This window comes from Gobio gobio, assembly GCF_949357685.1.
Source record: "Gobio gobio genome assembly, chromosome: 14".
Classification (NCBI taxonomy): domain Eukaryota; kingdom Metazoa; phylum Chordata; class Actinopteri; order Cypriniformes; family Gobionidae; genus Gobio; species Gobio gobio.
In genome coordinates this window covers 19,302,801-19,329,906 of record NC_137107.1, presented here as the reverse complement: position 1 = coordinate 19,329,906, position 27,106 = coordinate 19,302,801, and the positions used below count along the sequence as shown (strand labels likewise).

The window sequence follows — 27,106 nt, the reverse complement described above, 5'->3', positions numbered from 1 at the left end:
TGTAAAAGAATGCGATCTCGAGTCAAACACCCACTTGATCTTATTCCCAAATGACAACGACTCGCCTGTGTCTGTTAAACCTTTGACAAAATCACACTGGGTGGAACAAAAGTAGCCCAATGTGTTTTTCTCCATCGGACGGCCGAATTCTCCCCTGAATTTGTACGTCTGGGGTTGTTTTGGGAGTGTTGGAACACCGAAATTGTACTTATAGGGGTGGAAATCAACCCGCTGAAAAATTTTTTTACCCGCAGCAACTTTAAAGTAGCCCAATTCCACGGAAAAACTGACTTGGCAACACTGATTCAGATCTGTGTTGGCGCCAAAGCCTTTTGTTCGTGCTGCCGCTGAGCCAGAGAGAGCAGTTGTCATGTTTAGGTATGAAACAGCTTAACAAACAGACTTTTCAACCACACAGTATCATTATTTCTGTCTTACAGTTATTCAAATGATCACAGAAGTACTGGAATAAGAGTTTATAGTTTATATATAAACACTGTTGTCTACGGAAGCAAATCATGCCAAAGTAACTCTGCACTTCACATAACGATTGTATCGATTACATTGTTACGCCAATAGTTGCCGACAAGTGACATTGAATCAATCATTGAAGAGATTTGTTCAAAAACACTGATTCATCCAGTAATAAAACAAGTGAAGTATTTATGAGTAATTGAATCAATCATTCAAAAAAATTTAAATAGCAGTCAGTATGTTTACATGTACAACAATACTCCGATATTAATCTGATTAAGACAATACTCTGATTAAGAAGAAATCGTCATTAATCAAAGCTATTATTCGAAATGTTGGCTGTCAAGAAGGAGGCAAGATGGGCACTGTCTCTTCAAAAAAACTGAAAGACAATATATAATTTATATATATAAAGTACATTAAAAAGTATAAAAATCACTCGTTTTTATAAAGTAACACTGTCCAACAGCGACACCCGCAGGTAAAGTTACAGCGGGTTGCCTGAGCCCATTGATTTGAACAGACCCACGAAAGTTGCGCTATGATTGGACCTCGGACAGCTTAGCGTGGCATGGGGATGTAATGACTAACCATTAATCGAGCTATGTTCTGTAACATGTAAAACGGGAACATGAACGGAATATTCTTAAAGCAACTCATGTAAACACCTTAATCAGAATATTGCCTTATTCAGAATAAGGTCAATAATTAGATTACTGCTGTCCATGTAAACGTAGTCAGTCAGTACGTTTACATGGACAACAATACTCCGATATTAATCTGATTAAGACCATACTCTGATTAAGAAACTACCATGTAAACAGCGATTTCTAATTACCTTAATCCGGTTAAAGCCATACTCGAATTAAAGGTCCCCTTCTTCGCGATTCCATTGTTCAAACTATAGTTAGTGTGTAATGTTGCTGTTAGAGCATAAATAATACCTGTAAAATTATAAAGCTCAAAGTTCAATGCCAAGCGAGATATTTTATTTAACAGAAGTTCCCTTTCCAAGCCTACAGCGAACGGCTGGCTTGGACTACATCCTGGTACTTCCTTCTTTAATTACGTCAGTAGAGCAGTAGAACAGACTCACCTCCGCCCACAAAGAAACGCGAAAAAGGGGGCGCGGTCTTGTTGCTGTCCCACGTGGAGAAGCGGACGGTCGCGTGGAGAAAAGGAACTGTTGCGTTGAGTGTGTTTATCGCCATGTCATCGAGACGCTGTTATTTTCATCCAGGAGTCAAATCACCTTTGTTTGGCTTTCCCAGGGACGCTGTAGAGATTATTGAACGCATACATCTCTCCGTTAAGAGGCGTGACCTTTCCAACGTGCGCTAAGCTGCTGTCAAATTACAACACAGGAACCGCTTTCACGTGCGCTAAGCTGTGGTCGAATCACAGCACAGGAACCGCTTGCACAATCAGAACTCGTTACGTGTTTCTGAAGGAGGGACTTTATAGAACAAGGAAATCACCAGCCGTTTTTAGGACAGTGGAAACAGCGGTATACAGATAAGTAAATAGTGTGAAAAATACTGTGTTTTTTTACACGCGAAACATGAACACGTTATATTGCACACTGTAAACACAATCAAAGCTTCAAAAAAACACGAAGAACGGGACCTTTAAACAAAAATTGAATTAAGACATGTGGAGTATGCCTATTTTAGTCGCATTATCCAAGTGCATTGTAGACATGTACACACCTTAATCTAACTATTAACGTTGTGTATGAGTTTTCGCCGCATTTTGTGACAGGACACACACACCAGGCACACACACCAGGCAAGTGCAGAGGGGAGGGCTTTGGGGGCTCGTATCAAAAGTATATAAAGTGCCCCTCTAAACAATCATCAATAATATTGTGACAAATAAAACAGAATTTGGATTATAATTAATATAACTGCGCGTACAAAACAGTAACAATGCGCTCAAATTCCCGTTTATCTTTTACGTATCTTTCAGTCTGAAATGTCGTTGCCATGACGTGTTGCTATGGTGCGTGACTGCGTGTCTTGCTTGACTGCTCACTCGGACACTGCCTCCTCTATATTTTTTTTCTTTGTGTTGTAATAATTCTGCTCATTGTAAAAGTAAAATACAATACGTTTGTATCTGTAATCCCAGATTCATAATTGTCTGCTTACAACAGCGGTCGGGAACCTCTAGGCTCGCGATCCATATGGCCATTCAGTGAGCGCTTGTGGCTCGATGGCAGAAAAAAACAATCCAAACAATCACGATTTTGAAACCTTAATTTTCATCATTAATCAAAGCTATTATTAATCGAAATGTTGGCTGTCAAGAAGGAGGCAAGATGGGCAGTGTCTCTTAAAAAAAACTGAGAAACAATATATACAAAAAATAAAACTATATATATATATATAAAGTCACTCGTTTTTATAAAGTCACACTGTCCAACAGCGACACCCGCAGGTAAAGTTACAGCGGGTTGCCTGAGCCCATTGATTTGAACAGACCTACGAAAGTCGCGCTATGATTGGACGCCGGACAGCGTAGCGTGGCATGGGTACGTAATGACGTACTATTAATCGAGCTATGTTCTGTAACATGTAAAATGGGAACATGAACGTAATATTCTAAAAGCAACTCATGTAAACGCCTTAATCAGATTATTGTCTTATTCAGAGTAAGGTCAATAATTAGATTACTGCTGTCCATGTAAACGTAGTCAGTGTTGTAAACCTTTACTTAAACCTTTGACATAAAAAGGTTTTTGCTAAAGCATCCATGCCATTTTAGCTTGTGTCTAAAAGTGTTTGAACTGAACTCGAACCCAAGCAGTGATGTACCAGGTGAGCAAACGAGCAAGTTTACCAAGCCATGCATATGAAGCTTGTTATGTGATGCAAACGTCAAAATGTATTAATTTACAAATACACTATGGTAAAAGTGTTTTGAGATCATTGTGCAGGGAACCGCACAAAAAATTGTGTTTAATAATCAATAACCTGAAAAGGATAATTTGTGTAAAAAAGAACAAAAGTTGAAGTTTTATTGCATTTAGTGTTCATTTCAGCTGGAAGGTTTGCAAAAAATGTAGTTGGAGGCACATTTTTCCAATAAACTGAGATCGACTTTTCAGTGATTGGACAGTTTTACCAAACACCCCAGCAACCGCATTGCAACGTATTAATATTATAAATATAACATATTATTATTGTTTTAAATTAAGAATTTTTGTTTTTGTTTCTAAACATTTTGTCTGCATAATATAATTTGTAATATTTTTAAATGAAAAAAAAATTATATAGTCTTTGTTCTCTTGTGTCTTTAATGTGTTCCAATGAACCTAACACAGATCTAAATGCAGTATAGTCTTTCTAAAAGCAATCAGTCCACTGCATGTCACCGTTATCTTATCTGTGTTTTTTGTATGCAGCCTGGAGTGAGTTTCTGATCTTTAATAGTGTCCTTCAATAACATGCACAGGGGATTTTTACATAGAAGTGCATCTTGGATTGATGTTGATGCTCATGACCTGAATTCTCTTTTAGTATCCGATGTCATTCACCCCAGGGAGAGCGTTACACTTCTTGTCCAGTACAATCTTTTTGTCAACCTAGAATTTCTCGCTGTTTGCTTCACATTTTAAAGGTCTCTGGATATTTCTGACTTTAGAAGATGATATTTGGTCGGATAATGGTGGCGGGTGATATTTGGTGAGATTTACATATCAATGAAATGGTGATGGAGCATTTCAAGAGAGCAGGGTGAGCGTTTCATCACATTTGACAGGAGATGGACTGGCTGGTATCAGAACTGGTCTTTTTGATTTATTCATCCAGTTTTTCCAAATTCTGTGACCTTCTGCATTATACTGTAAATTCCACTTTATGACTGGATTCTGCAATTTCCATCCATGTTTTCTACATCACGGAAATCACAGGATTTCGTTTAAAATGCATGTTCCAAGTTCATATAAATGTAATCTTTGTATTCATTTTGGTTTCATATGAAAAACTTTCATTCTATTCTAATGATTCTAAAAGTAATACCATATTTACCTTTTATGATATAGTTTCCTATTTATATTTTTTGAGACATATGTTTTATTTGAACAAAACTGTTTAACTACTGTAAAAATAGTAATGCAAACATGTTATTCAAACTACTTAAACCGGTTTTCTTTTCAGGAATTTCATCTTTATGATATCAGGACAGTTGTACCACCCTGGCATTTTGGAATTCATGCCCCCCACCCATAAATACTAATAATAACAATAATTTTAATAATAATACAATCAGGTATATATACAGCTCTGGAAAAAATTAAGAGACCACTTAACATTCATTTCTCAATGTTAAATGGTAAATGGTATTTTAGAGCTGTATATATTATTATTTTTAAAATAAATGAATAGATTTAGACCAAAAAAAAAGTTTTACCCTGACATATTCAAGTCCAAAAGTTTTCAGAGATATAAATAAATTAACATTTTTATATTTACAATATCTCAATATAGAATATTAAATGGAAACTCTTGAAGCTCTAATATATCATCTTCTATTATAATATATTTTCCTCTTTCTCCCTTACAGCTGACATCATATCCACGGTTGAGTTCAATCCGACAGGAGAGCTCCTGGCCACTGGGGACAAAGGTGGACGAGTGGTGGTCTTCCAGAGAGAACAGGAGGTAATTCGGGGTAGACGTTATATTCACCAAAATCTAGTAGAGTATTACTACTAGACTCGGCAAACTCACCAATCATTATTATGAATATTAAAACCGCTGTTTATAAAACAGATCTGAAGTCTGAATGGATGAGCCATGTTGTAAAATGGTGTATACAGTATGTACACACCCAATATCTCGTATCACTGTGCCCAAACCACAAAATATAAGGACTGAATACAGTAGTCTTGTAAAAATGGTAGTCCTAATCTTCTATTGACTGCATTTGTGTGTTGGTTACAAACCTTCAAAGATCTAATAACCCCTCAATGTTTTGTCTAGCATCACAAACCCCGCTGTCTGCCCCTCCTCGTCTCACACTCGCATCATCTTTAAAGAGATTTCATGGTGTCTGTTAATCCTCACACCATGATTCATGCCGCACTCTGTTCCAGACCCCCTTTAACCCCCTCCCTCCCACCGAGGGCAAATCTGTTTCCATTAATACCCTCGTCTTCTCTCGGCCTGTCTGAGTTCTGCTTATTGATTTAGACGCTTCCCAAGGTGAGAACTGACCCTGAAGGTTTCCACGCTCTGATCGGTATTCAGATATTCCTCTAACCCGGACCACCTTTGTGCCTTGAGACACTTATATTACACGGCCTTCAGCAACAAAGAAAAAAAATCCACACGCATTCCACATGTGACTGTAAAAGAGCTACACAGAGTGGGCTGGTTTACACTGAGAGACTTAATATAAGCCTAAATATAGACTAGAGACTAAATATAATATAAATGTTTAGGCTGAAATTTCCAATTATTGTTTGCTGCCGCTAATTATGTCCTAAATGTATAATTGGTTCAGGCGTTTTAAATGTAGAGCGCTGTATGAATTGTAAATGCGATCGTCTGATAATGTTGTTATATAGGCAGTGAAAAAACTGTCAAAATAGTGGGTGAATGCACCAAATACACATAAAACGTCCTATTTGATTTGTAGGATTTACAGACTTGGCTATTTTTTTTAATCTTGGTTTGAACCATAAACAACTTCTATCATTACAGAGTAAGAACCACCCTCACCGTCGGGGGGAGTACAATGTTTACAGCACCTTTCAGAGCCACGAGCCCGAATTTGACTACTTAAAAAGCCTAGAGATTGAGGAGAAAATCAACAAGATCCGCTGGCTGCCTCAACAGAACGCCGCCTATTTCCTCCTGTCCACTAATGGTGAGCAAAGCCAATGTGTTTTCTTCATATGATCTGATCTGATGCTTCTCATTTTTCTGTTGAAAAGAAAATGCATACGTGTGTTTTGAATGTTAATGTGCTGTTTTCTTTACTAAACATCTGTGTTGTTGCATATAACTGTCCTTAACTAATAACGTGCTACTTTAAGCTATGTTATTTTTCACTTGTGGTAGTTTGTGAAATTTGGGGAAAATATCGTAGAGAATCATTTGTCAAAATATTTCCTTTAAAAAGTTGTTCTTGTACACTACCAAAGGGCAAACTTTTGGGGTGTAAAGGCCTGTTTACACTGGGATGATTTTTGCACGCGTTTATCGCCAAAGTTTAACGCCTCGTGACTAAACAAAGGGCGCCAATGTGAGTGTGCACACCGACGCGCAAAACGGCAGACGTAAAAGCGGAATTTAAAAAAAAAACGGCTCGGGTTCGTTTTTTTATTTTGACGTGACGCGTTAAAAACTGGCCAACCAATGAGATCGGCGCTTTTGTTCACGTGCCTGGAGCTGCTGAAGTGACAGTAAAACACGACTTAGTGGCGCTCAAGGACAAAACGGTCTTGCCGAGCACACATTGATACGACGAAGAAGTAGTAAGTAGACTAAGAAGAAGATGAACAGCTAATGCTGCTTGCCAGTTAGCAAAAAGTGCTTGAATGGTTTTGGCCATAGACATAATATATCTGTGGTTTTGGCAAGCACGTAAATACTGTCTCTCTTCTTCTTCTGTGTGACAAGCGAGTGTCAGAAGCGTAAAGTGCCGTAGCACCACCTTCTGTACCGGGAGCGCATCTACTGAATGTGCACGTTCACTCGGCGCATCGCCAGTGAAATTTGCTCGTCTGTGAACACTCAAGACGCGCCGAAAAATGTCACAAAAAACGCTGGCGTTAAGCACGCGCGATATTCGTCCCGGTGTGTACAGGCCTTAATGTTATTATTATTATTTATGTAAAGATTTTTCATTTTTAGAAGAAAATTCAGCAAGGCTGCATCAAATTGTTCACAACTAACAGTAAAGACATTTATAATGTTACAAAACATTTTTTTTTTACAAGCTTCTTTTGCTAAATCCTAAAATCCTAAAAAAAAATTATGACAGTTTCCACAAAAACAAAACCGTTTTCAACTTTGATGATAATAATAAGAAATGTTTCTGGTGCACCATAGAATGTTTTCTGAAGGATCATGTGACACTGAGACTAGAGTTATGAAAATTCAGCTTTTCCATCACAGTAAAAAATTACATGTTAAAATATATTCAAATAGAAAACAGTTACTTTTAAATTGTAACAGTTTACAACATTACAGTTTTACTGTATTTTACATCAAACAAATGCAAAGATAAATGTATGCCTACATAATAACTAGTAGAACTGAAGTGACACATTGATTAATTAATTTAATTATTATATTGTTTACAGTGCCGGTTTGAGCAGTTAAGCCGGGTGCACACTGCGATTTATAATAGCCCTTTACGATTGTTCCTGGTCAGACTGTACGAAAATGATCCCCGCTGTAAGCCATGTCCCACTGTAAGATCTAAGTTGTCATTAAAGGGTTAGTTCACCCAAAAATGAAAATTAGCCCATGATTTACTCACCCTCAAGTCATCCTAGGTGTATATGACATTCAGAGTTAAAATCAGAGTTATATTAAAAATGTCCTGGCTCTTCCAAGCTTTATAATGGAAGTGACTTGTTGGTTAATTTTTGAAGTGCATCTATCCATCATATAACTGCTCCACACGGCTCCGGAGGGTTAATAACGGCCTTCTGAAGTGAAGTGGCATGTTTGTGTAAGAAAAATATCTATATTTAAAACTTTATAGTCTAAAATAACTAGCTTCCGGCGGTCAGTGGTACGTCGACTTAGGCAAAAGAGCAACACCTGACGTGATGTACAGGAGCATCACAAGCTTTGACACCTCTTGCGGATAGGGCTGGGCAACAAACTCAAGCCCCTCTTCTCTTGTATCGAAATCCTCCGCCATTTCTCTTTAAAAATTCTCGTTTTAGAGTAGACTTCTAATTCATGACCGGTGTTTTGTTTTGCTCTATCCTCTGGCACTTCAGCGTTTGTCAATACACAAGGGTCAAAGGTTACTCTTTTTGCGCAAGTCGACTTGCGTTCCACTGACCGCCGGAAGCTAGTTATTTTAGTCTATAAAGTTTTTAAATATGGATATTTTTCTTACACAGACGCGCCACTTCGCTTTAGAAGGCCTTTATTAACCCCCCGGAGCCGTGTGGTGCAGTTATATGATGGACAGATGCACTTTTATGGACTTCAAAAATTAACCAACAAGTCACTGCCATTATAAAGCTTGGAAGAGCCAGGACATTTTTAATATAACTCTGATTTTATTGGTCTGAAAAAAGAATGTCATGTTTTTGGGTGAACTAACCCTTTAATGTCAGACTGTACGATAGTCAAGGCGCATTAAAAAACGGGCACACGGTCAATTAAAATGAGCTCACATTCATCAGTTTTCCAGAGATTGATGGCTCTCATGAAGCTGTAGTTCTGATTTGGACACATCAGAACAGTTAGGTATACAGGTAATAGCAAGGTCCAGTCAGGTTAATAGGGAGATCTGTCTGTTTTGTCATGCCAGGCTGCCAGCTAAGTTCACTCTCTTTGCTGGTCCACTGTAAAAGGGCCAGTACAGTTTTTCTATGCTACTGACATCACAAACACTGCTTACACATCATTGCTCATATCATCTCTCTTCCCAGATAAAACTGTGAAACTATGGAAAATCAGTGAGCGAGACAAACGACCAGAGGGCTACAATCTGAAGGATGAAGATGGCAGGATACGGGACCCCACCACCATCACAGCTCTGAGGGTAAGCAAAGGCCCTTTAAATCAAGTTCACTCGCCGGTCTTTTTGCCATGCCCAGCGGCAATAGACAGGCAAATACAACACTTCCCACATGTCCAATCCTGCTCTTGCAGGGCCACTTTCCTACAGAGTCTATCTACAATAATAGTACTGTATGTAAAATACAGTAAGTCAAAAGTACCTGGATTTCTGTAAAAATTCTGAAGTGCACATCCAATGACCAATATACTGTCGGATAAGGGGATTTGGGAATGGAGTGACGCAACTGACAACATAGCAAGTGTAGTGCGTACAAATTTGTTCAACGGTAAGCCCTGCCTTCTTTGAGCTGATTGGCCATCATTTTGACATTGATGAGTGCTGTTAGGCAGAGTTGCCTAAAAATGTAACTTTTTAAACTGTTTGTCACCCTAACAACAAACAAGGCCGTGCACAATGGGGAGCAGCATTAAGAATATCAAATATTGGGGGGGACTTGTCCACCTCAATGCCTATGGTGGTTACGGCCCTGCTAAAAGTGATGAGATTTTTAATTTTTTTTCATTCTCCTAGCCATGCTGTCTCCCCAAGCATAAGGAGAAAGGGAGTCTTAATCTGTTGGCTCTAGTATGTGAAGAGAAAAAAATAAGGTCAAGCTCTGTTGTAATTTGGCAGCCATAGCTTCCCCAGTGGAAGTGGGCACTCTTAGCGCAACAGAGGAGGATTATGGGTTGGAAGAAGGAGTTTCATATCTCGCCAAATACAGCTGACAAGGTAGTGGGTTTGGGTAGTTTTTTGGAGACTTGGTCTCATTTAATTTTTGATGGAGCTGTTGTTTGAGCTGTGAGAGTGGAGGAAGGCCTGTGCATTTGCCAGTGTGGACCCACAGGAATATACCCTCTTACATACGTGGATTCACACCGTGTAAGAGGAACGTGTCCAGGGGTGACCTGCTGCTACAGCTGGGGGCAGCTGATAAATGTCAAATGTTAATGCAGTTAATGCTATGGTATTCTCTCCTGAGAATCATTAGATTGATGCCAGGCAGGATCTTTTTGTCATTTCTTCCTCTTTCAGAGTACACGGGGCTTTTTTTCTCCAATGGATTTTTTTGTTTTGCTGCCTAGAAGACATTGAGTAATTGACAATAGTTTTTTATTTAATTTATTTTTTTACATTTTCTATGATTTTATGAGGTTTGAGAGAGGACTGCAGGAAAAACTCAAGACTTCCAAGTTTATCCCTGATGTGGGGCATTTGAGGAAACTTTGTGTAATTGAACCGTTTTAATTATACATTGCCTTCTCGGACCCTGTGGCTCTCATTAGGACAACGCAAGTTTAAAGCCGTCGATATTCATAAATAACAATTGTTGAATATTTATTAATTGCAGTTAATTAAAATGCCTTTTTGACACAAGTGTATATATAGTAGTATACTATACTTTTGCCTTCATCCAACTGCTTGGCTGTACTAAAGGATTTTTCCCTGTTTGAGAATTTCTCCGTAATTATGATATTGATTTATCCAGCAGTCATCCACTCAGAAAGATGTCAATATTCAACCCCAGTTGTACTTTAATCCCGTCATCGAGAATGATGCTTTATTTTCATCACTGGGCTTGGATTGACCCTAACGTAATGGGTGACTAAGGAGGTCGATTTAAAATCACATTATGGGAGCAGAAGATGTAATTCTTAGACTTCACTAAAACGTAATAAACTATCCAAAGCTTTATAGTAACTGTTGATTCCCTGTGGGTTCTCATACAATTATTGCCAAAAGAACAGATGTCCAGGATCAGTCTTAAATGCTGGACGATAAGTAGTCTCAGCCTCGGACCGTTGGCTGAATGTCTGATGCATATGGCACACTTAACTGGAAACACTTCAGGATTTTCGAAGTTGACATCTGATAGGTTGAATTCTACAGGATGTCTGGGAGACGTGTGTGTTGCCTTCTTTAAAGGAACACACCAACTTTTTGAGACTTTAGCTTATTCACCGTATCACCATATTAGAAATGTAGTAATCAAGGAACTTTGCCATGGGTACAGCGGCGCAATGATATTACGCAGCACCTGAAAATAGTCCCCGGCACGCTGTCTGTGCAAGCAGTTTGTCACGTTGGTTATGTTGACGGAAGTTAGCCTATTTTCAGGCGCTGCGTTATATCATTGCGCCGCTGCACCCATGGTACGGCAGCAAAGTTCCTTGATTATGACGTAGGAATGAGATTATAGTTCCTAGCCATATCGACCTAGAAAATCAACTTTTCATTTTCCGTCTGTCTTAGTACACGATCACAACATGTAAATAGGAAAATGTTGGCATTATTTTGTCACTTATTGAGCAGTAGGCTAGCTGGAGCCAGGTACCTCCAGTCTTTGTGCTAAGCTAGGCTAGCGGTGGGTGCGTCAGACAAAGTTATGGCACGCACAGAGATGAGAATGGTATGTATGGACTTCTCTAACTCTGGGGGATACGGTGAATAAGCTAAAGTCCCAAAAAGTTGCCGTGTTCCTTTAGCAGTCCGCCAGGAAACAAAGCCGTTGTGGTGGCCCAGTAGTGCACAACACAACAGCATTTTTAAAAGCATGTATAAGTGCACAACACAACCAAATAAAGCGACAACACAACAAAATCAAGCCATAACATAACGGAAAAGCCACAACACAACAGAAACAAGCCACAACACAACGAAAAAGCCACAACACAACGAAAAAGCCACAACACAACGAAAAGGCCACAACACAACGTAATCAAGCCAAAACACAATGGAATCAAGCCAAAACACAACGAAAAGGCCACAACACAACGAAAACAAGCCACAACACAACGAAAAGGCCACAACACAATGTAATCAAGCCAAAACACAACGGAATCAAGCCAAAACACAACGGAATCAAGCCACAACACAACGAAAAGGCCACAACACAATGTAATCAAGCCAAAACACAATGGAATCAAGCCAAAACACAACGAAAAGGCCACAACACAACGAAAACAAGCCACAACACAACGTAATCAAGCCACAACACAACGTAATCAAGCCACAACACAACGTAATCAAGCCACAACACAACGAAAAGGCCACAACACAATGTAATCAAGCCAAAACACAACGGAATCAAGCCAAAACACAACGTAATCAAGCCACAACACAACGGAATTAAGCCAAAACACAACGTAATCAAGCCACAACACAACGTAATCAAGCCACAACACAACGAAAAGGCCACAACACAACGAAAACAAGCCACAACACAACGTAATCAAGCCACAACACAACGTAATCAAGCCACAACACAACGAAAAGGCCACAACACAATGTAATCAAGCCAAAACACAACGGAATCAAGCCAAAACACAACGTAATCAAGCCACAACACAACGGAATTAAGCCAAAACACAACGTAATCAAGCCACAACACAACGTAATCAAGCCACAACACAACGGAAACAAGCCGACACACAACAGAATCAAGCCACAACACAATGAAAAAGTCACAACACAACGAAATCAAGCCTCAACACAACGGAAATGCTCCTGACCACTACGGAGCTATCGGAGTGCATTAAAGTTAGTTTTCCTTGCCATTGTTCTATAGATTCGCCAATTTTACAAATATATAAACACTACGATCAGTTTTAAGTGTGGTATTGTATATCGACAGGAAATATCAATTCAAAATCACCTACGTGCATTATAGCTGCATATTTATACTCGAAAATGCTTTGACATGCTACCACTGTGCTTGATGCCTAAGGGAACGCTTGCTAATTCCACCAAGTGGTTGAAACCATAGACCGTAAAAAAATATAGACGACGCGACTTCATTGACTTCCGCTGACCAGAGTTGAAGCTTTGAAGCTGCGGGACCGAGTCTGCGTAGTAGCGATCTCGGGACCGGATTTGCGCAGTAGAGAGCAGAAAGTAGAGGCGCGATTATCAAAAACCCGCCCACACTCTCGCAGATGAAGAACAATTCATTATGTTGGTGTGAAATAAACAGTTATAGAAGTGTAGAAATTAAACCTAAAGATCCAACCGAAAATCCTGAAAAAAGTCTGTTAGTGCCTCAGTGACAACTTCACTCAGAGAAGCCGTCAATCTCAGCTGTCAATCATGACTTCACACCCCCCGTTTTTATAGCATCAAATAACTAACTAAAACTAGACTTATTTAAAAAACAAACACTTGAAATGAAATCATCGTAATAAAAACTGCCTAAAATGACAGAAACCATCTTTAGGAAACAATTATTTGAAGTGTAATTGAATTGTTTAGTGTGTCTCGCGTCCATTCTAATACATGGAGAGGTGGGGTTTAGGAGCTATACTGGGACCAACCACCTGGGGGCGATCGAGGCGCGGAGGCTTTAGTTTCTGACAGGAGCACTACAGGCTTGGTTGAAATGTATAATTTGTACTAATTAAAATTACTTTTTTATGTTCACATTCCAATGTTGTGTTTTGCATTACTGAGTCAGTTTTACCAATACAATCAAGCTATGGAATTTTAACGTGTCTGTTTTTAAATGTTAAAAGTAATTAATACAAATTATAACTTTGAACCACTCGGTGGGATAGGTAGACGTTCCCTTGGCCGTCATCCAGCGTGTCAAAGCATTTTCGAGTATAAATATGCAGCTATAATGCACGTAGGTGATTTTTTAATTGATATTTCATGTCGATATACAGTTGCACACTTAAAACTGATCCTAGTGTTTATATATTTGTAAGAATCTATAGAACAATGGCAAGGAAAAAAAACTAACTTTACCACACTTGACCCCTAGTGGTCGGGAGCATTTCCGTTGTGTTGTGGCTTTTTCGTTGTGTTGTGGCTTGTTTCCATTGTGTTGTGGCTTGATTCCGTTGTATTATGGCTTTTTCTTTATGTTGTGGTTTTATTTCGTTGTGTTGTGAACTTTATGTATGCTTTTTCAACTTCATTGTGTTGTGTACTACTGGGCCACCGTACAAACCCCCTCATGGAAGAAGAATGCCGTTGTATTTGCAGCTGTGACAATGAGCGCTTACCAGGATCAACTAAACGCTGGAGTTTCAAAAATATGTGAAGTTTGCGGCTCCATTGTTGCAGTAGACTTGCACAATGTTCTTGAATGAATAATTTATGCACCCCGGTCTGTTATTGTAGGGACATCGACTTTACATTTTCACACCCATAAACATGACACGGAACAAAACGAACTGTGATTGGTTACATTAAATGTAAGTTAAACATTCTTTTAGGCTGTCCTTGACCAATGAAAGCTCCAGATCGTCTGCCCTCAGTCTTGGCTACGTGAGACTAGATGATAAGATACTTAAAGCAACACAAAATCAAAGCCGTTCACAGGTTGTTGACAATCGGACTGACATATCAACTTCTGGTTTAACAGTATTGCGAGTTTCAGGGCAGGACTAGGGATTTGACTTTTGTCCAAACTGTGACATTAGAGGTGGAGCAAGTTATTACTTTTTGATGAAAGATTAAGTTTTTTTCTTTCATTAGAATAACATGCACTTATGAATCATTCACACACTCAAAAATATTTCAGTTTGTTTTTATGAATTTCATTTGTACGACACATTTTCATTGAGTGATCTCTGAATGGTGTGTGTAATTAAAAATAAAAACTACAGCACTACAGTTGATAAATGGTAAAACAGCTGCATTTGTTTTGGCACTAAAAAAAGTATATTTCAATTTTGAATTCACATTGACTTGAAGTTGATTAAGATTGTACATGTAAATATCATGGGTTACCAAATCTGGGACAGTTCCAGGTATTTCGACCTGCATCCATTATTCATTTAGCATGAATTTACACCTCTCTTTCTCTTGAGGGTGCAGCAGACTGGTGTCTCTGGATAGGGGATATATTTAGGAGAGTGTTCTTGAGACAGCTGTAATGTGTTCAGGACAGCAGTTCCATCAGCTCCTCCTTAACTAACACTGCAGCCCACTGGAGACCAGAGCAAGGAGAGCTGAAATCCTCTCCCAAATGTGTGTGTGTGTGTGTGTGTGTGTGTGTACAAAATCAGGGCATTTATCACTTTGCACAGACCGAGCAGAGAGGAGTAGGAGATAAAGGGGGAGGTGAGGGTGGATCCCTCGCAGGGACTCCACAGGGTACATCTGCCCCTACTGTTATTCAGAGCGATGAGGGGCTACCGAGTGTTTACTGCCTTCATCTGTGTCTGCACTCCAAACATGAGGGGATTCACCCAGCAAAATTGTTTCTGCTGGGGGGAGGGGGTTGTCTCTGTCAATAAAACAGTGAATCTGAGACATCTTTAGGAAGAAATGTACGCTTTGTGTTTGACTCAAAGACAAAGAAACATGTCGGCTGAAAGGATATTTGGTTTTGTTAGGCTAAGAAAAGCAACCTAGTGGAAAAACTATACTTCCCAGGGACCAACAGTAAGGATGGCGCAATGGCCCAGTGCCAAGGTGAAAGGGTTTCAGGAGAACCGTTCGTTGATCTCATACATGTTTTTATGTTTCGCAAAACAAAAACATTTGGATTTTTGTTATTACACTGAACCCCATACAGTTAAATCTGCTCCTTTTTGTATCACTTCATTTTGTTTTCTTATTTCAGACAGTCAGTCTATGCGTTATTTGTGGTGTTTCCCAACCCGATATCACGGCAATTCATACGTATTTTACGAGGTGGCTAATTTGTATGACCTCCTTGTACAAATTCATAAAATTTTTGCTAAATCGTACGCATTTGACGAGTTGCCAAATTCGTATGAATTTGTACGAATGGCCTACCTCAAACCCCGCCCCTAAACCTACCCGTCACTGGGGTTTAGACAAAACTTACAAATTCGTACGAGTGAGTTCGTACAAATTAGCCACCTTTAGCCAACCTAAAATACATACCAATTTTTTTGTGAGATAGCGTTTGGTTTCCAGTGACGCTTTCTGCAGGTTACATTGTTACACCAGTAGGTGACTGTCATTTCATCATTAACTCAACTGATTCGTTCAAAGACGCTGATTCATTTATGGATGAAACAAATTACTATCTTTGAATTAATCGCTTAAAGGGTTAGTTCACCCAAAAATGAAAATTCTGTCATTAATTACTTACCCTCATGTCATTCGACACCCGTCAGACCTCCGTTCATCTTCGGAACAGAAATGAAGATATTTTAGTTGAAATCTGATGGCTCTGAAAGGCCTCCATTGACACAATGGCACCGTTCACTCTCAAGACCCTTAAAAGGTACTAAAGACGTCGTTACAAAGTCCATCTCACTACAGTGGTTCTACAATAACTTTATGAATCGGCGAGAATAGTTTTTGTGCGCAAAAAAACCCTAAATAACGACTTACATAGTGATGACGATTTCAAAACACGGCCTCATGAAGCTTCGAAGCGTTATGAATCAATGAGCGGAATCATGATTCGGTTCACGTGTCAAACCGCCAAACTGCTGAAATTTGGCGATTCAAACTGCTGATTCGACTCACTGATTCATAACGCTTCGAAGCTTCACGATGCCTTGTTTTGAAATCGTCATCACTATGTAAGTCGTTATTTAGGGTTTTTTTGCGCACAAAAACTATTATCGCCGATTCATAAAGTTATTTTAGAACCACTGTAGTGAGATGGACTTTGTAACGACGTCTTTAGTACCTTTTAAGGGTCTTGAGAGTGAACCGTGCCATTGTGCCAATGGAGGCCTTTCAGAGCCATCAGATTTCAACTAAAATATCTTTTCTGTTCCGAAGATGAACGGAGGTCTTATGGGTGTCAAACGGCATGAGGGTAAGTAATTAATGACAGAATTTTCATTTTTGGGTGAACTAACCCTTTAACCAGTTCATTCAAAGACACATTCATTCAGGAATAAAAAAAGGACTGGCTGCATCTGAATATGCATAATTTCCTATAGTAGGCAAACATCAGTATGGCTACGTTTACACTCAGTTTTTGGGATTGATAACTGCATTTACTTGCACAGGTGTGAGTTTTGAAATGTCCCGTTCACACAGCAACTTACAGTATCATCTCGAATACTGTCTGTATGAACGTGCAACGGGAGTCAAGCCTGGATTCCCAGTAACCATGAATCAGCACTTTTGAACAAATCAGCTGAGTTAATGATTAAATGACTAATTCACGGTGACCAAAGTAATATTTAGGATGGCGACATCCTTAAAACTCCAATTTCATTCAATTCCAAACACCGCACTCGTTTTCAGAGAATTCGGTTGTGAGTCCTGAAAATGTAGGTGTTATAGAAAGCGGTTTTTCCACTCCTGTAAATAACTGAACTCTGTGTGAACGCAACTGTATTAAGGACGGGACTGGCAACCGTATTCCGCTTCTGTGTGAATGTGGCCAATGTGAATTAAGAAGACCATCAGTGGACTGTGCTGAAAGGAAAATACATATTTATTTTCCTACTCTACATACGCTCTCAGAATCCATGCTGATTTATGATTTCCATATGAACATTAAATCTGCAATGCTAAAGATATGAATTATGTATAATGTGTTAATAAAGTGTACCCACATATTCAACCCCCTCTTATCATTAGTGACTGAATATCCCAGCAGTCAAACTTAATTAACGCTTGATTGAGAGATAATAGCTTCAATCAGTCTCGATTGGTCCTGTCAACTGAATTCATGACGCTATGCTCCTAATTTTATTATCGAAAGCACAAGTAGGGTGGAAGTGAACGGAAATCTGAAAGACCAAATTAGTCTCAACGCAACAAATCTGAATTCTCCTAAAATATGCTATTTTCTTAATGAAAGGTATCGTTTATTTGTTCTATTTAGAGTGAAATATGACATGAAAATTACATTTGTCAATAGTTGAGTGGAATGTTTTTTTGTGAAAGACCTGCTTTCACATATTTTATGTAAAATGTATTATTAAAGTGGTAAAGGCTATAGAAAATGTATTTCAAATGTATGCATCAACAATAGGACATCCCTCACCCCACCCCCATTCTCTAACAGAAATGACAAGATGGAGTTCCCATGTGTTAGGTGATAATGACCTGGCTTGGTAGCATGTGCCCCTCCTCCACCTCCCACTGCTCGGTGATGAGCGTTCCTCATCACTGTAGTGAGTAGGACATGTCTGCCATGCCGCTTCTGTCATTAATGGAGGGCTGCGTGCATAAAAAACCTCAAGGGGAGTCAGACACTGACTGCGACGCAACACCCCTCCCATGAAGCACATGTTGGAGCATCAGCCCTTAGATTAGTCATCATTAAAGAGATGGTAGACCTGTGTTTCCTATTATCACACTGCATTGTGGGAGCTAGACTTCACACGCCTTCAGATCTTGACAGTGTAGCTCTAGGAGTTGGTCGAATCCAGGTGTGGGCAACTCATTTGACAACAAAAGACCATCTCTGTTATTCGAGCTGCAGGTGCTGTAAGGTATCTGTGTTTTTTCCAGAGCAAATAACAATAACATATGTTGAAGAGCAAAAAGTGTTTTTCAGTGGTCAATTGACAGTAGATACCAATATTTGGAGGATAAGGTAACTAATTCTAATTTATCAAATGGATAGGTTTGGTTCTGTTTAACACAGGCCAGTAAGAGCTGTGCATGTAAACCTCACTCCCCTGGCCTCAAGAGGCAAAAAATATTTAGCCTGCTTCCCACGACGGAGACCACGGTTCGAATCCTGCTCGGAGAGGGTCGAGTAGGACCGGTAACATTTGTTTCCATGACCTGGGTGGCTGTCAGGTTTAGGGGGGATGAGTGTAACGTAGGCCAGTAAGAGCTGTGCATGTAAACCTCACTCCCCTGGCCTCAAGAGGCGCGCTAGAGGCTGTGGTTGTTAGCGTCCTTGCGCACACCTCCCACGCTGGAGACCCCGGTTCGAATCCCGCTCCGAGTGAGTCAAGTAGGACAGATTACATTTGGTGTCATGACCCAGATGGGAGGGAGTGTGAGTGTAACAGCCTTTAGCATCCTTGTTAGCGCACACGCCTCCCACACTGGAGACCCTGGTTCGAATCCCGCTCGGAGCGGGTCAAGTAGGACTGGTTACACCTGCATGATGATTGGCCAATAGGGTTCCAGCAGAGCTAGAGTACAAAATATAATAACAGATTTGATGCAAACATCTGTTTCTACTGCATCTGGAGAATGCATAGATGCCAACTAATACTCTTGACAGTATTATATAATTAATATTATTTATCACAATATAACGAGGCCTCTTATGCTGCATTCACACCCAACGTGAATAGAGCGTCAGGAGCGAGTGATTTCAATGTTAAGTAAATGGAAAGACTCGCGTCTGGAGGTCCTGCGGCGTGTTATACGCGTTTTGCGCGGGGCGATGGACGCGGTTCCGCCTCATTGACGCGAATTGGACGTCTCGCGCGATACGCACGTTATGCGTGAGTGGTGCTTTTTTGTGCATTCACGCGTTTTAAGCGAATTCGCGTCTGACGCCGTGTTGAAAAATCAGAACTTTGGCGTCAATTCGCGGCGCGTTAACCAATCAGGAGCCTGCTTGCTGCTGTCACGTGGTAAAGTTACGTGATTAGAAACCCTGCATTATTAAAAAATACTTCTATTGTGTCACAAAATTAGGTTTTAAGACTTTTTCAGGTGGGAATGTAGTTGTTTAAAGCTCAAATCTGTGGTTTATTTATAAAGAGAGCGCCTATTTAAAAAAAAAAATCTTGTGTTTGTGGAGTTGTGAGATCCAGGCGATCACCGGGCACTCCGCACTCATTAACCCCGGCGAGAGCAGCCTTTCCTCGGCTAGTCCTTCTGATGTTTGTCGCTGGCTCTGATGTCCTGTAGTGGTCCAACTAGATGCGGTAGACACGATTTTGATGCTCTATTCGCGTTTGGTGTGAACGCAGCATGACACCACATTACTTTATAAGAAATACACAGAATTGCTGAAATTAAACCACTTATTTTAGATAGTATTTACTCAAGATTTGTTATAATATATTTTAAAGCAGATATTGAGCAGGCTCTATTTGGCCAGATTAATCAGTCTGACTGATATAGGAATTCAGCCATATCCAGCCATTTTCTAAACCCTATGTAGGGTCACAAGGATGCTGGAGCTTATCCCAGCGTCTCAGACTGCCCATCCCTCCAGGGTGTTTCCCTGCATTTGGCCTATCACAGGGCTAACACACATACACATTCACTCTCACACAGTCTATTCTCCAATTCACTTATCCTGTATGTCTATGGATTGTGTCGTTCAGTGGGTCTCGAACAAGGGACCTTCCTGCTTCCCCTATCTTAGTATTTGCTGCAAATATTGACCTTTCCTTTCATTGTCTGTCTCTTTTCCTAACCATGTCTTCCTCCTCTCAGGTGCCTGTGCTGAGACCCATGGACTTGATGGTGGAGGCAACACCTCGTCGCATTTTCTCTAATGCTCACACCTATCACATCAACTCCATCTCGGTCAACAGCGACTATGAAACATACATGTCCACAGATGACCTGAGGATCAACCTGTGGAACTTGGAGATCACAAACCGAAGCTTTAGTATCCTTTCAAGGTTTAACAACAAATTAGAATAGTGTTTCTCTCCATTGTCTAAACCACTTGGGTAACACTTTATTTTGATGGTCCCTTTTAAACATTCTGTTGACTATAAGTAACTTTGCTACTACATGTCAACTAACTCTCATTAGAGTATTAGTAGACGGACTGCTTGATATCTGCTAACTCTTTATTGTGATGTCCTCCAACAGACATTCTACTGACTATAAGTAGCTTTGCAAGTAGTGTTGTCAAAGTACCACACAAAATGCGACTCTTTGAGCGCTGTTGAGCTGGAATCATAAACACCTCTGACTGGCCATTGTGCTCACGCGCTCATCGGATGTGTCTGTGATTGGCTACAATGATCAACGCACGGCAGCGTTTGAAAGCACACGGAAGTGTTTGAAAGCGGGAGCGTTTGAAAGCACAAGTAGGCGTCGACCAGTGGACCGGTAGTAGGGCTGTAACGATTTGACCAAAAATAAAAACCTCGATTAATTGAACATTTGACCTCGATTACGATTAATGAACGATTTTGCTTTTTTTTTTTTTTTTTTGCCCTCATAAGGTTTTTGAGTAAGTTCACTGATAAGGTTTGTACTGTAAATATTTTCTACTATTAAAGATGGAATTTTTTTCTCTAATGAAAAAGTGCACTGTGATTTTAAAATACTTGAAGGAAACGGTTCACTGTCAGCAGTTATTGTCTATGGAGCAGATTTCTGTTTGTTGTACATCAGATACAGATAAATTAACACTGTAGGCCTAAATTACATTTATTTGAATGCATTAATGAGAGAGTGATTGTGTGTGTGAATTACTCTTACTGTCTCTATTCATTATGAAGCTGTGGTTTGTACTTACTTCAAAGGTATTAAAATAACAGTTGAGTTTCTAAGCTACTTTAGTGACTTTACTTTAGTCACAGCTTCTGTCTGAGTGTTCGTTTGTCAAAATATATCAGGCATTAGTTCAACATAATACACATCTGATGGTCGAAACTCGCTTTAATGTTCAAACTGGCAGGGCTTAAACTACATACAAATGACAAAGCTTTGCGAGGACGCAGGTGAAAGAGGTCTGCCTTCAGGGCGCGCGCGTTTTCAGAGACGCGACACGGCTCGGCTCTCTGTGTCACTGAAAAAAGCTGATTACTGAACGGAGAAGTTTTCCGTATTGTTGTTTTTGAATAGTTCACAATCGCTTTAAATGTTGAAACTGGCAAGCCTTTAAACGCATTTACTTGACAAACTTTATGAGCACGAAAGTGAAAGCGGCTTCGGGGCTTGCGCGTGCCGTCTGTGTGTGCGTGTGTGTGTGTGTCAGCGCGTAGGCTATAAGAACAGCAATTAACTGACCTGTATAAACTGTGTAAAACATGCAGTTACTATAGTGATTCTGGGTATCTATAAACACAGATTACTGCTCCTGCATCTCTGTGTGCCTTCAAACTGCACTTGATTTGACTGACGGGGCGGAGTCACGTGAAAAACGAAATAACCGACATTGGAAAAATACGTCGGTTCGAGGTTCTGAATGTCGGTTTCGGTTATTTTTCGATTAATCGTACAGCCCTAACCGGTAGGCTGATATGCGCCTGCATTCAAACGCTCCCGTGTGTATCTGTGTAAGCACTCAGTGAAAAGCATCACTGATGCATGTTTTTGAAGCGCTGGTCATTGTAGCCAGTCTACTAATACTCTACTAACACTCTAATGAGAGTTAGTAAACATGCAAGTGCAACGTTACTTATAGTCAACAGAATGTTCAAAAGGGACCATCAAAATAAAGTGAAACCACCATTTGTTCTATGTGGGGTCACAGGGTTGCTGGAGCCTATCCCAGAACCTCGGGGCGAAGACAGGGACCCTGGGCGGATGGCCAGTCCATTACATACAGACTCCAGACCGAAAGGCCTCCTTGCTCAGCCAGGCTTTGAACTGGAGACCTATTAGAAGTAATAAAATATAAGTAACGTGCCAAGTAAACAGCTAGGATAACACTTTCAGTTTACCAATGAACTATAGGCCTGTTTGTTTGCAAACCACAATATTATAAAAGGTAAGCTTTTTTGCATCACAAATTCACGGTAATGCCCTACCTCTTGTGGCTTATTGCTGTATTTTCCCAGAAGTCACAATCCAGACAATAAATACTGACAGGCTTTTGTTACTGAATTAAGAACAAAAGGATTCAGCTAAACCAGCAATCAAACAAACCCAATAAACCACCTGCAGACCGTCTCTGCTGTCACTTAATTCAGACAGATAACACCTCTGTGATGCACATTACGCCCATTACCCTTTATCAAGTGTCTGCCACTAATCCTGACCCCTGCTTCGCCCTCCCAAAGGTAAATAGTGTCCATCTTACCCAGGCACGCATCCCTATCGATCATTATTGATTACTGTTCTCAAGGACCCTGCAGAGCTGAAATGAGGAGTCTGGACAGTCGGTATGGGTGATTCTGTGGCGTCGCTCAAGGGAGATAGAGAGATGATAAAGCCTGTTATTTGCCAAAGGTCACACTGTGAATGTATGTTCCTCGCAGAATGCCGTGATGGATAACCTGTCACTACCCAACACCAACAGATGGATGTAATGCTATATTTATGGCTCCTGGAGGTCTTTTATTGGACGTTTTTGATATAAGCCAATTTTGAAAGCACCCAGATTCTCCGGAGAGAAATTTAGCACAAGAGTTTTTCTCAGTTGCGGATTTACCTTTGTGTCAGACGATTCATCCAGTAATTTGGGAAATGTAGATCTGAAGCAATCCACTATATATAGGGCCAGACACAAATCAAGCAGGACATTTATTGAAAGGGATTTGATGGGGGATATTCTTTTGAGTGTGTGAAATTGGATTGTGGATCCTTCACTCTGCCTACTCAGATATTGTGGACATAAAGCCAGCCAACATGGAAGAATTGACAGAGGTGATCACAGCGGCTGAGTTTCACCCTAACCAATGCAACACATTTGTCTACAGTAGCAGCAAGGGCTCCATAAGATTGTGCGACATGAGAACCTCCGCACTTTGTGACAACCACTCTAAATGTGAGTTCAATTAGTCTTTGGTTCTTTGTGAACAAGGTTAGGTTAACTTCAAAATGAAAATGTCATATTTTACTCACCCCCATCTCATCCAAGATGTTCATATCTTTCTTTCTTCAGTCGAAAAGTTATTACATTTTTTGAGGAAAACATTTCAGGATTTTTTCTTCAATGGCAACCAAAATGTTGAAGGTCCAAATCAATGCAGTTTAAAAGGGCTTCGAAGGGCTTCAGAGGCTCTGCACGATCCCAGATGAGGAATATGGTCTTATCTAGAGAAACCATCGGTCATTTAAAAAAAAAAATTAAATAAAATTGCTCATCGTGCACTGATCTGTGCGCGCCAGTGATTGCGTAATCACATCGGAAAGGCAGAAGTACCGCCCCCGTGTGTACAAACGTCCTTTAGCAAAAAAAGGTCAAACAACGATGTCGGATGATTTTGAAGTTGAAGTTGGAGAGTTTTTGGTAAGGGGCGTTTGTATTAGTCCTCGCTCGTTTGCTTGGGGCAGTACTTCCGCCTACGTCTAGCATGACTTACGCACGTTGCAGAGCAGCGCAAGATGAGCAATTTAGGTTAAAAAGTAAATACATTTTTATAAATTTTTTGAAAATGACCGATGGTTTCTCTAGATAAGACCATATTCCTCGTCTGGGATCGCGCAGAGCCTCTGAAGCCCTTCGAAGCACTTTGAAACTGCATTGATTTGGACCTTCATTATTTTGGTTGCCATGGAAGTCTATGATGGGATGTAATCCTGGAATGTTTTCCTCAAAAAACGGAATTTCTTTTCGACCAAAGAAGAAAGACATGAACACCTTGGATGAGATGGGGATGAGTAAAATATCAGGAAATTTTCATTTTGAAGTGAACTAATCCTTTAAATATTTTGACTCCGATATGCTGTTCATTTAGTCTGCCAACGTATTGCAGCCATTAGATATTTTTCTCAAGATCTTGGTTTAAACTAAAATGGTTTGAGTTGGGGTCACGGATCAGACCTTCTGGATGTCTCACTCATCTGAAACACCCATTTCAGAGTCTCTATTAACAAGCTGATGAGTTGATACAGGCGTGTCTGATTAGGGAAACATAGGAGGCCTTCAAGGAACAGGATTAGCAGAAGTCATTTTCAAACACTGGGACACTTTATACTGTGGCTAGGCGACTATGTGGATTCTTGCAATTTATCGGTGAAAATGCCATGCTGGCGTGTGGTTGAGGTAATTATCGCCTTTAAGAAACTGGAAGTGACTGCAGTCTTATCTTAAGCGGCATTTCCACCGAAATTATCGGGAACAATTTGTCCCAGGAACTCTTTTCCCCCAGACCTGTTGCCGTCTGTGTTTCCATCACGGTCTAAAGTACCGTGAAGATTAGGCAAATTAATCCGGCGACGTAGGACTGCGCGCACTTTCAAACAACTCTTACTGCACGCACTGCAACAGACTTTTAAAAATGGTGGTTGAAATAAAATGCTGCGTGGAGTTCACCAATCAAAATGCTGCGTGAACTCAACCAAACAGCATGTTCACCGCCCAAGTCCCACCCCCGAAAGTTCTCACGAGCAGGGACTTTCTGATGGGTACATTTTTACCCGGAACTTCATTTAAGCCCCGTTTCCACCGAAATTACCTGGAACAATTTGTACCAGGAACTTTTTTTCCCCCAGACCTGCTACTGTCTGCGTTTCCACTGCGGTATAAAGTACCGTGAAGATTAAAAGCAAATTAGGGGGGAAATAAGGGGGAAATATTTAGCCGGAACTTCATTTAGACCCTGGTTCCTGCGGTCGAAACACACCGAGTACCACCCCAAAGTTCCTAGTTCCTGGGGAAAGTTCCTGTGGTGGAAACGCGGCTTAAGACCCTGGTCCCTGCAGTCTGAGTACTACCCCAAAGTCCCTAGTTCCTGGGGAAAGTTCCTGCGTTGAAATTTTAGACCCTTAAACCAGAGGTGTCAAAGGAGGGCCTCAGCTTCAACCTAAATTAAATGTACCTGATACAGCTAATCAAGTCCTTCAGGCTTATTTGAAAACTACATGTGTGTTGGAGCAGGGTTGGAACTAAACTCTGTAGGACTGTGGCCATTCAATGAACTTGAAGAACTCCAAGAAGTTTAGCACCCCTGCCCTAAACGTACACCAAGATCCAGACAAGAGGGGTTTCTCAATGTCAAGGATACTTCCTCTGCAGGACTGGTCCTTCCAAGTCACTTCCTTCAGAGGCTAGGCGAGGCTCCTCTTTAGCATTTGGAGAACACGTAAATGGAACAGGCTAGCAAGTGCACGTCTTTGCGTCATTAAACTGGCATAATACGTTAAACTTTACTTATATTTACTACGGTTATAACAAATGTTTGGTAACGTAAATACTTACACTTGAAAGCATATTGCCCCGTTAACGCTCCGACTCCGCCAACGTCCGATATTTTGTATTTTTCTAACAAGATAGCAAAGCTGCGCGCATAGGATTGTGGGTGATTTGAGAACGCTAAGAGCGTGAAGCCTACTCGTATGCATCCTTTCCTGTATATGGCATAATTTTCGAACGAAGGACTCAGACCTTGGTTGAAATTCTGAGGATCCTCGACATTGAGAAACAGTCCTTTCTATGACGTAGCATCCTTGGAATTCTGGCTTCCAAGGATCCTTCCTTGACATTGAGAAACGCCTAAGGTCTCAAGACTAAGACCCCAACTCTGCTCCTGAAATATTTACATGCATCTTCTTGTTTCTCCCTATCAGTATTCGAGGAACCAGAAGACCCCAGCAATCGCTCCTTCTTCTCAGAGATCATCTCCTCAATCTCAGACGTGAAATTCAGCCACAGCGGACGCTACTTGATGACTCGTGACTATCTCACAGTGAAGGTGTGGGACGTAAACATGGAGAGCAAGCCTTTGGAAACTTACCAGGTACTGGCTTTGCAGATTAGATCATGACTACAGTCATTATGGGTTTATGACAACATCATGAACAAGTTTTATTGATGTTTTCGGTCAAATACTCCTCAAGGTATTGATCATCTATGCTTTCTGTTCTTTCTTTGACAGGTTCATGATTACCTTAGGAGTAAGCTCTGCTCACTGTACGAAAACGACTGCATCTTCGACAAGTTTGAATGTGTCTGGAACGGAACGGACAGGTCTGTCAAAAGCAGGTGTCCAGTCCTTCTCCTGGAGGTCCACATTCCAGCGTTAAGCTCTAACTTTGATCAGTGGTTCAGATGCGTTTCATTAGGGTTGGAGCGAAACTACTGGAAGGTGACCCTCCAGGAGCAGGATTGGACACCCCTGATCAAAAGCAATCAGTCACAGCAAGTTTTGCA

The 27,106-nt window shown here is 40.5% G+C and overlaps 1 protein-coding gene across 3 annotated transcripts in view; it reads left to right on the top strand.

Annotated features, from left to right (window-relative positions):
• ppp2r2bb (protein phosphatase 2, regulatory subunit B, beta b) overlaps positions 1–27,106 on the top strand; it is a 104,615-nt gene that overhangs the window by 76,130 nt on the left and 1,379 nt on the right. For all 3 annotated transcript variants that reach the window (XR_013817943.1, XM_079835484.1, XM_079835485.1), the window contains exons 2-8: positions 5,041–5,138; positions 6,183–6,348; positions 9,104–9,216; positions 20,542–20,719; positions 23,615–23,779; positions 26,524–26,693; positions 26,832–26,923. Coding sequence is in view for 2 of the 3 variants with exons in the window: in XM_079835484.1 (XP_079691610.1) it covers positions 5,041–5,138; positions 6,183–6,348; positions 9,104–9,216; positions 20,542–20,719; positions 23,615–23,779; positions 26,524–26,693; positions 26,832–26,923 (982 nt within the window). In the remaining variant the exon portion in view is untranslated. The remainder of the gene's footprint in view (positions 1–5,040; positions 5,139–6,182; positions 6,349–9,103; positions 9,217–20,541; positions 20,720–23,614; positions 23,780–26,523; positions 26,694–26,831; positions 26,924–27,106) is intronic.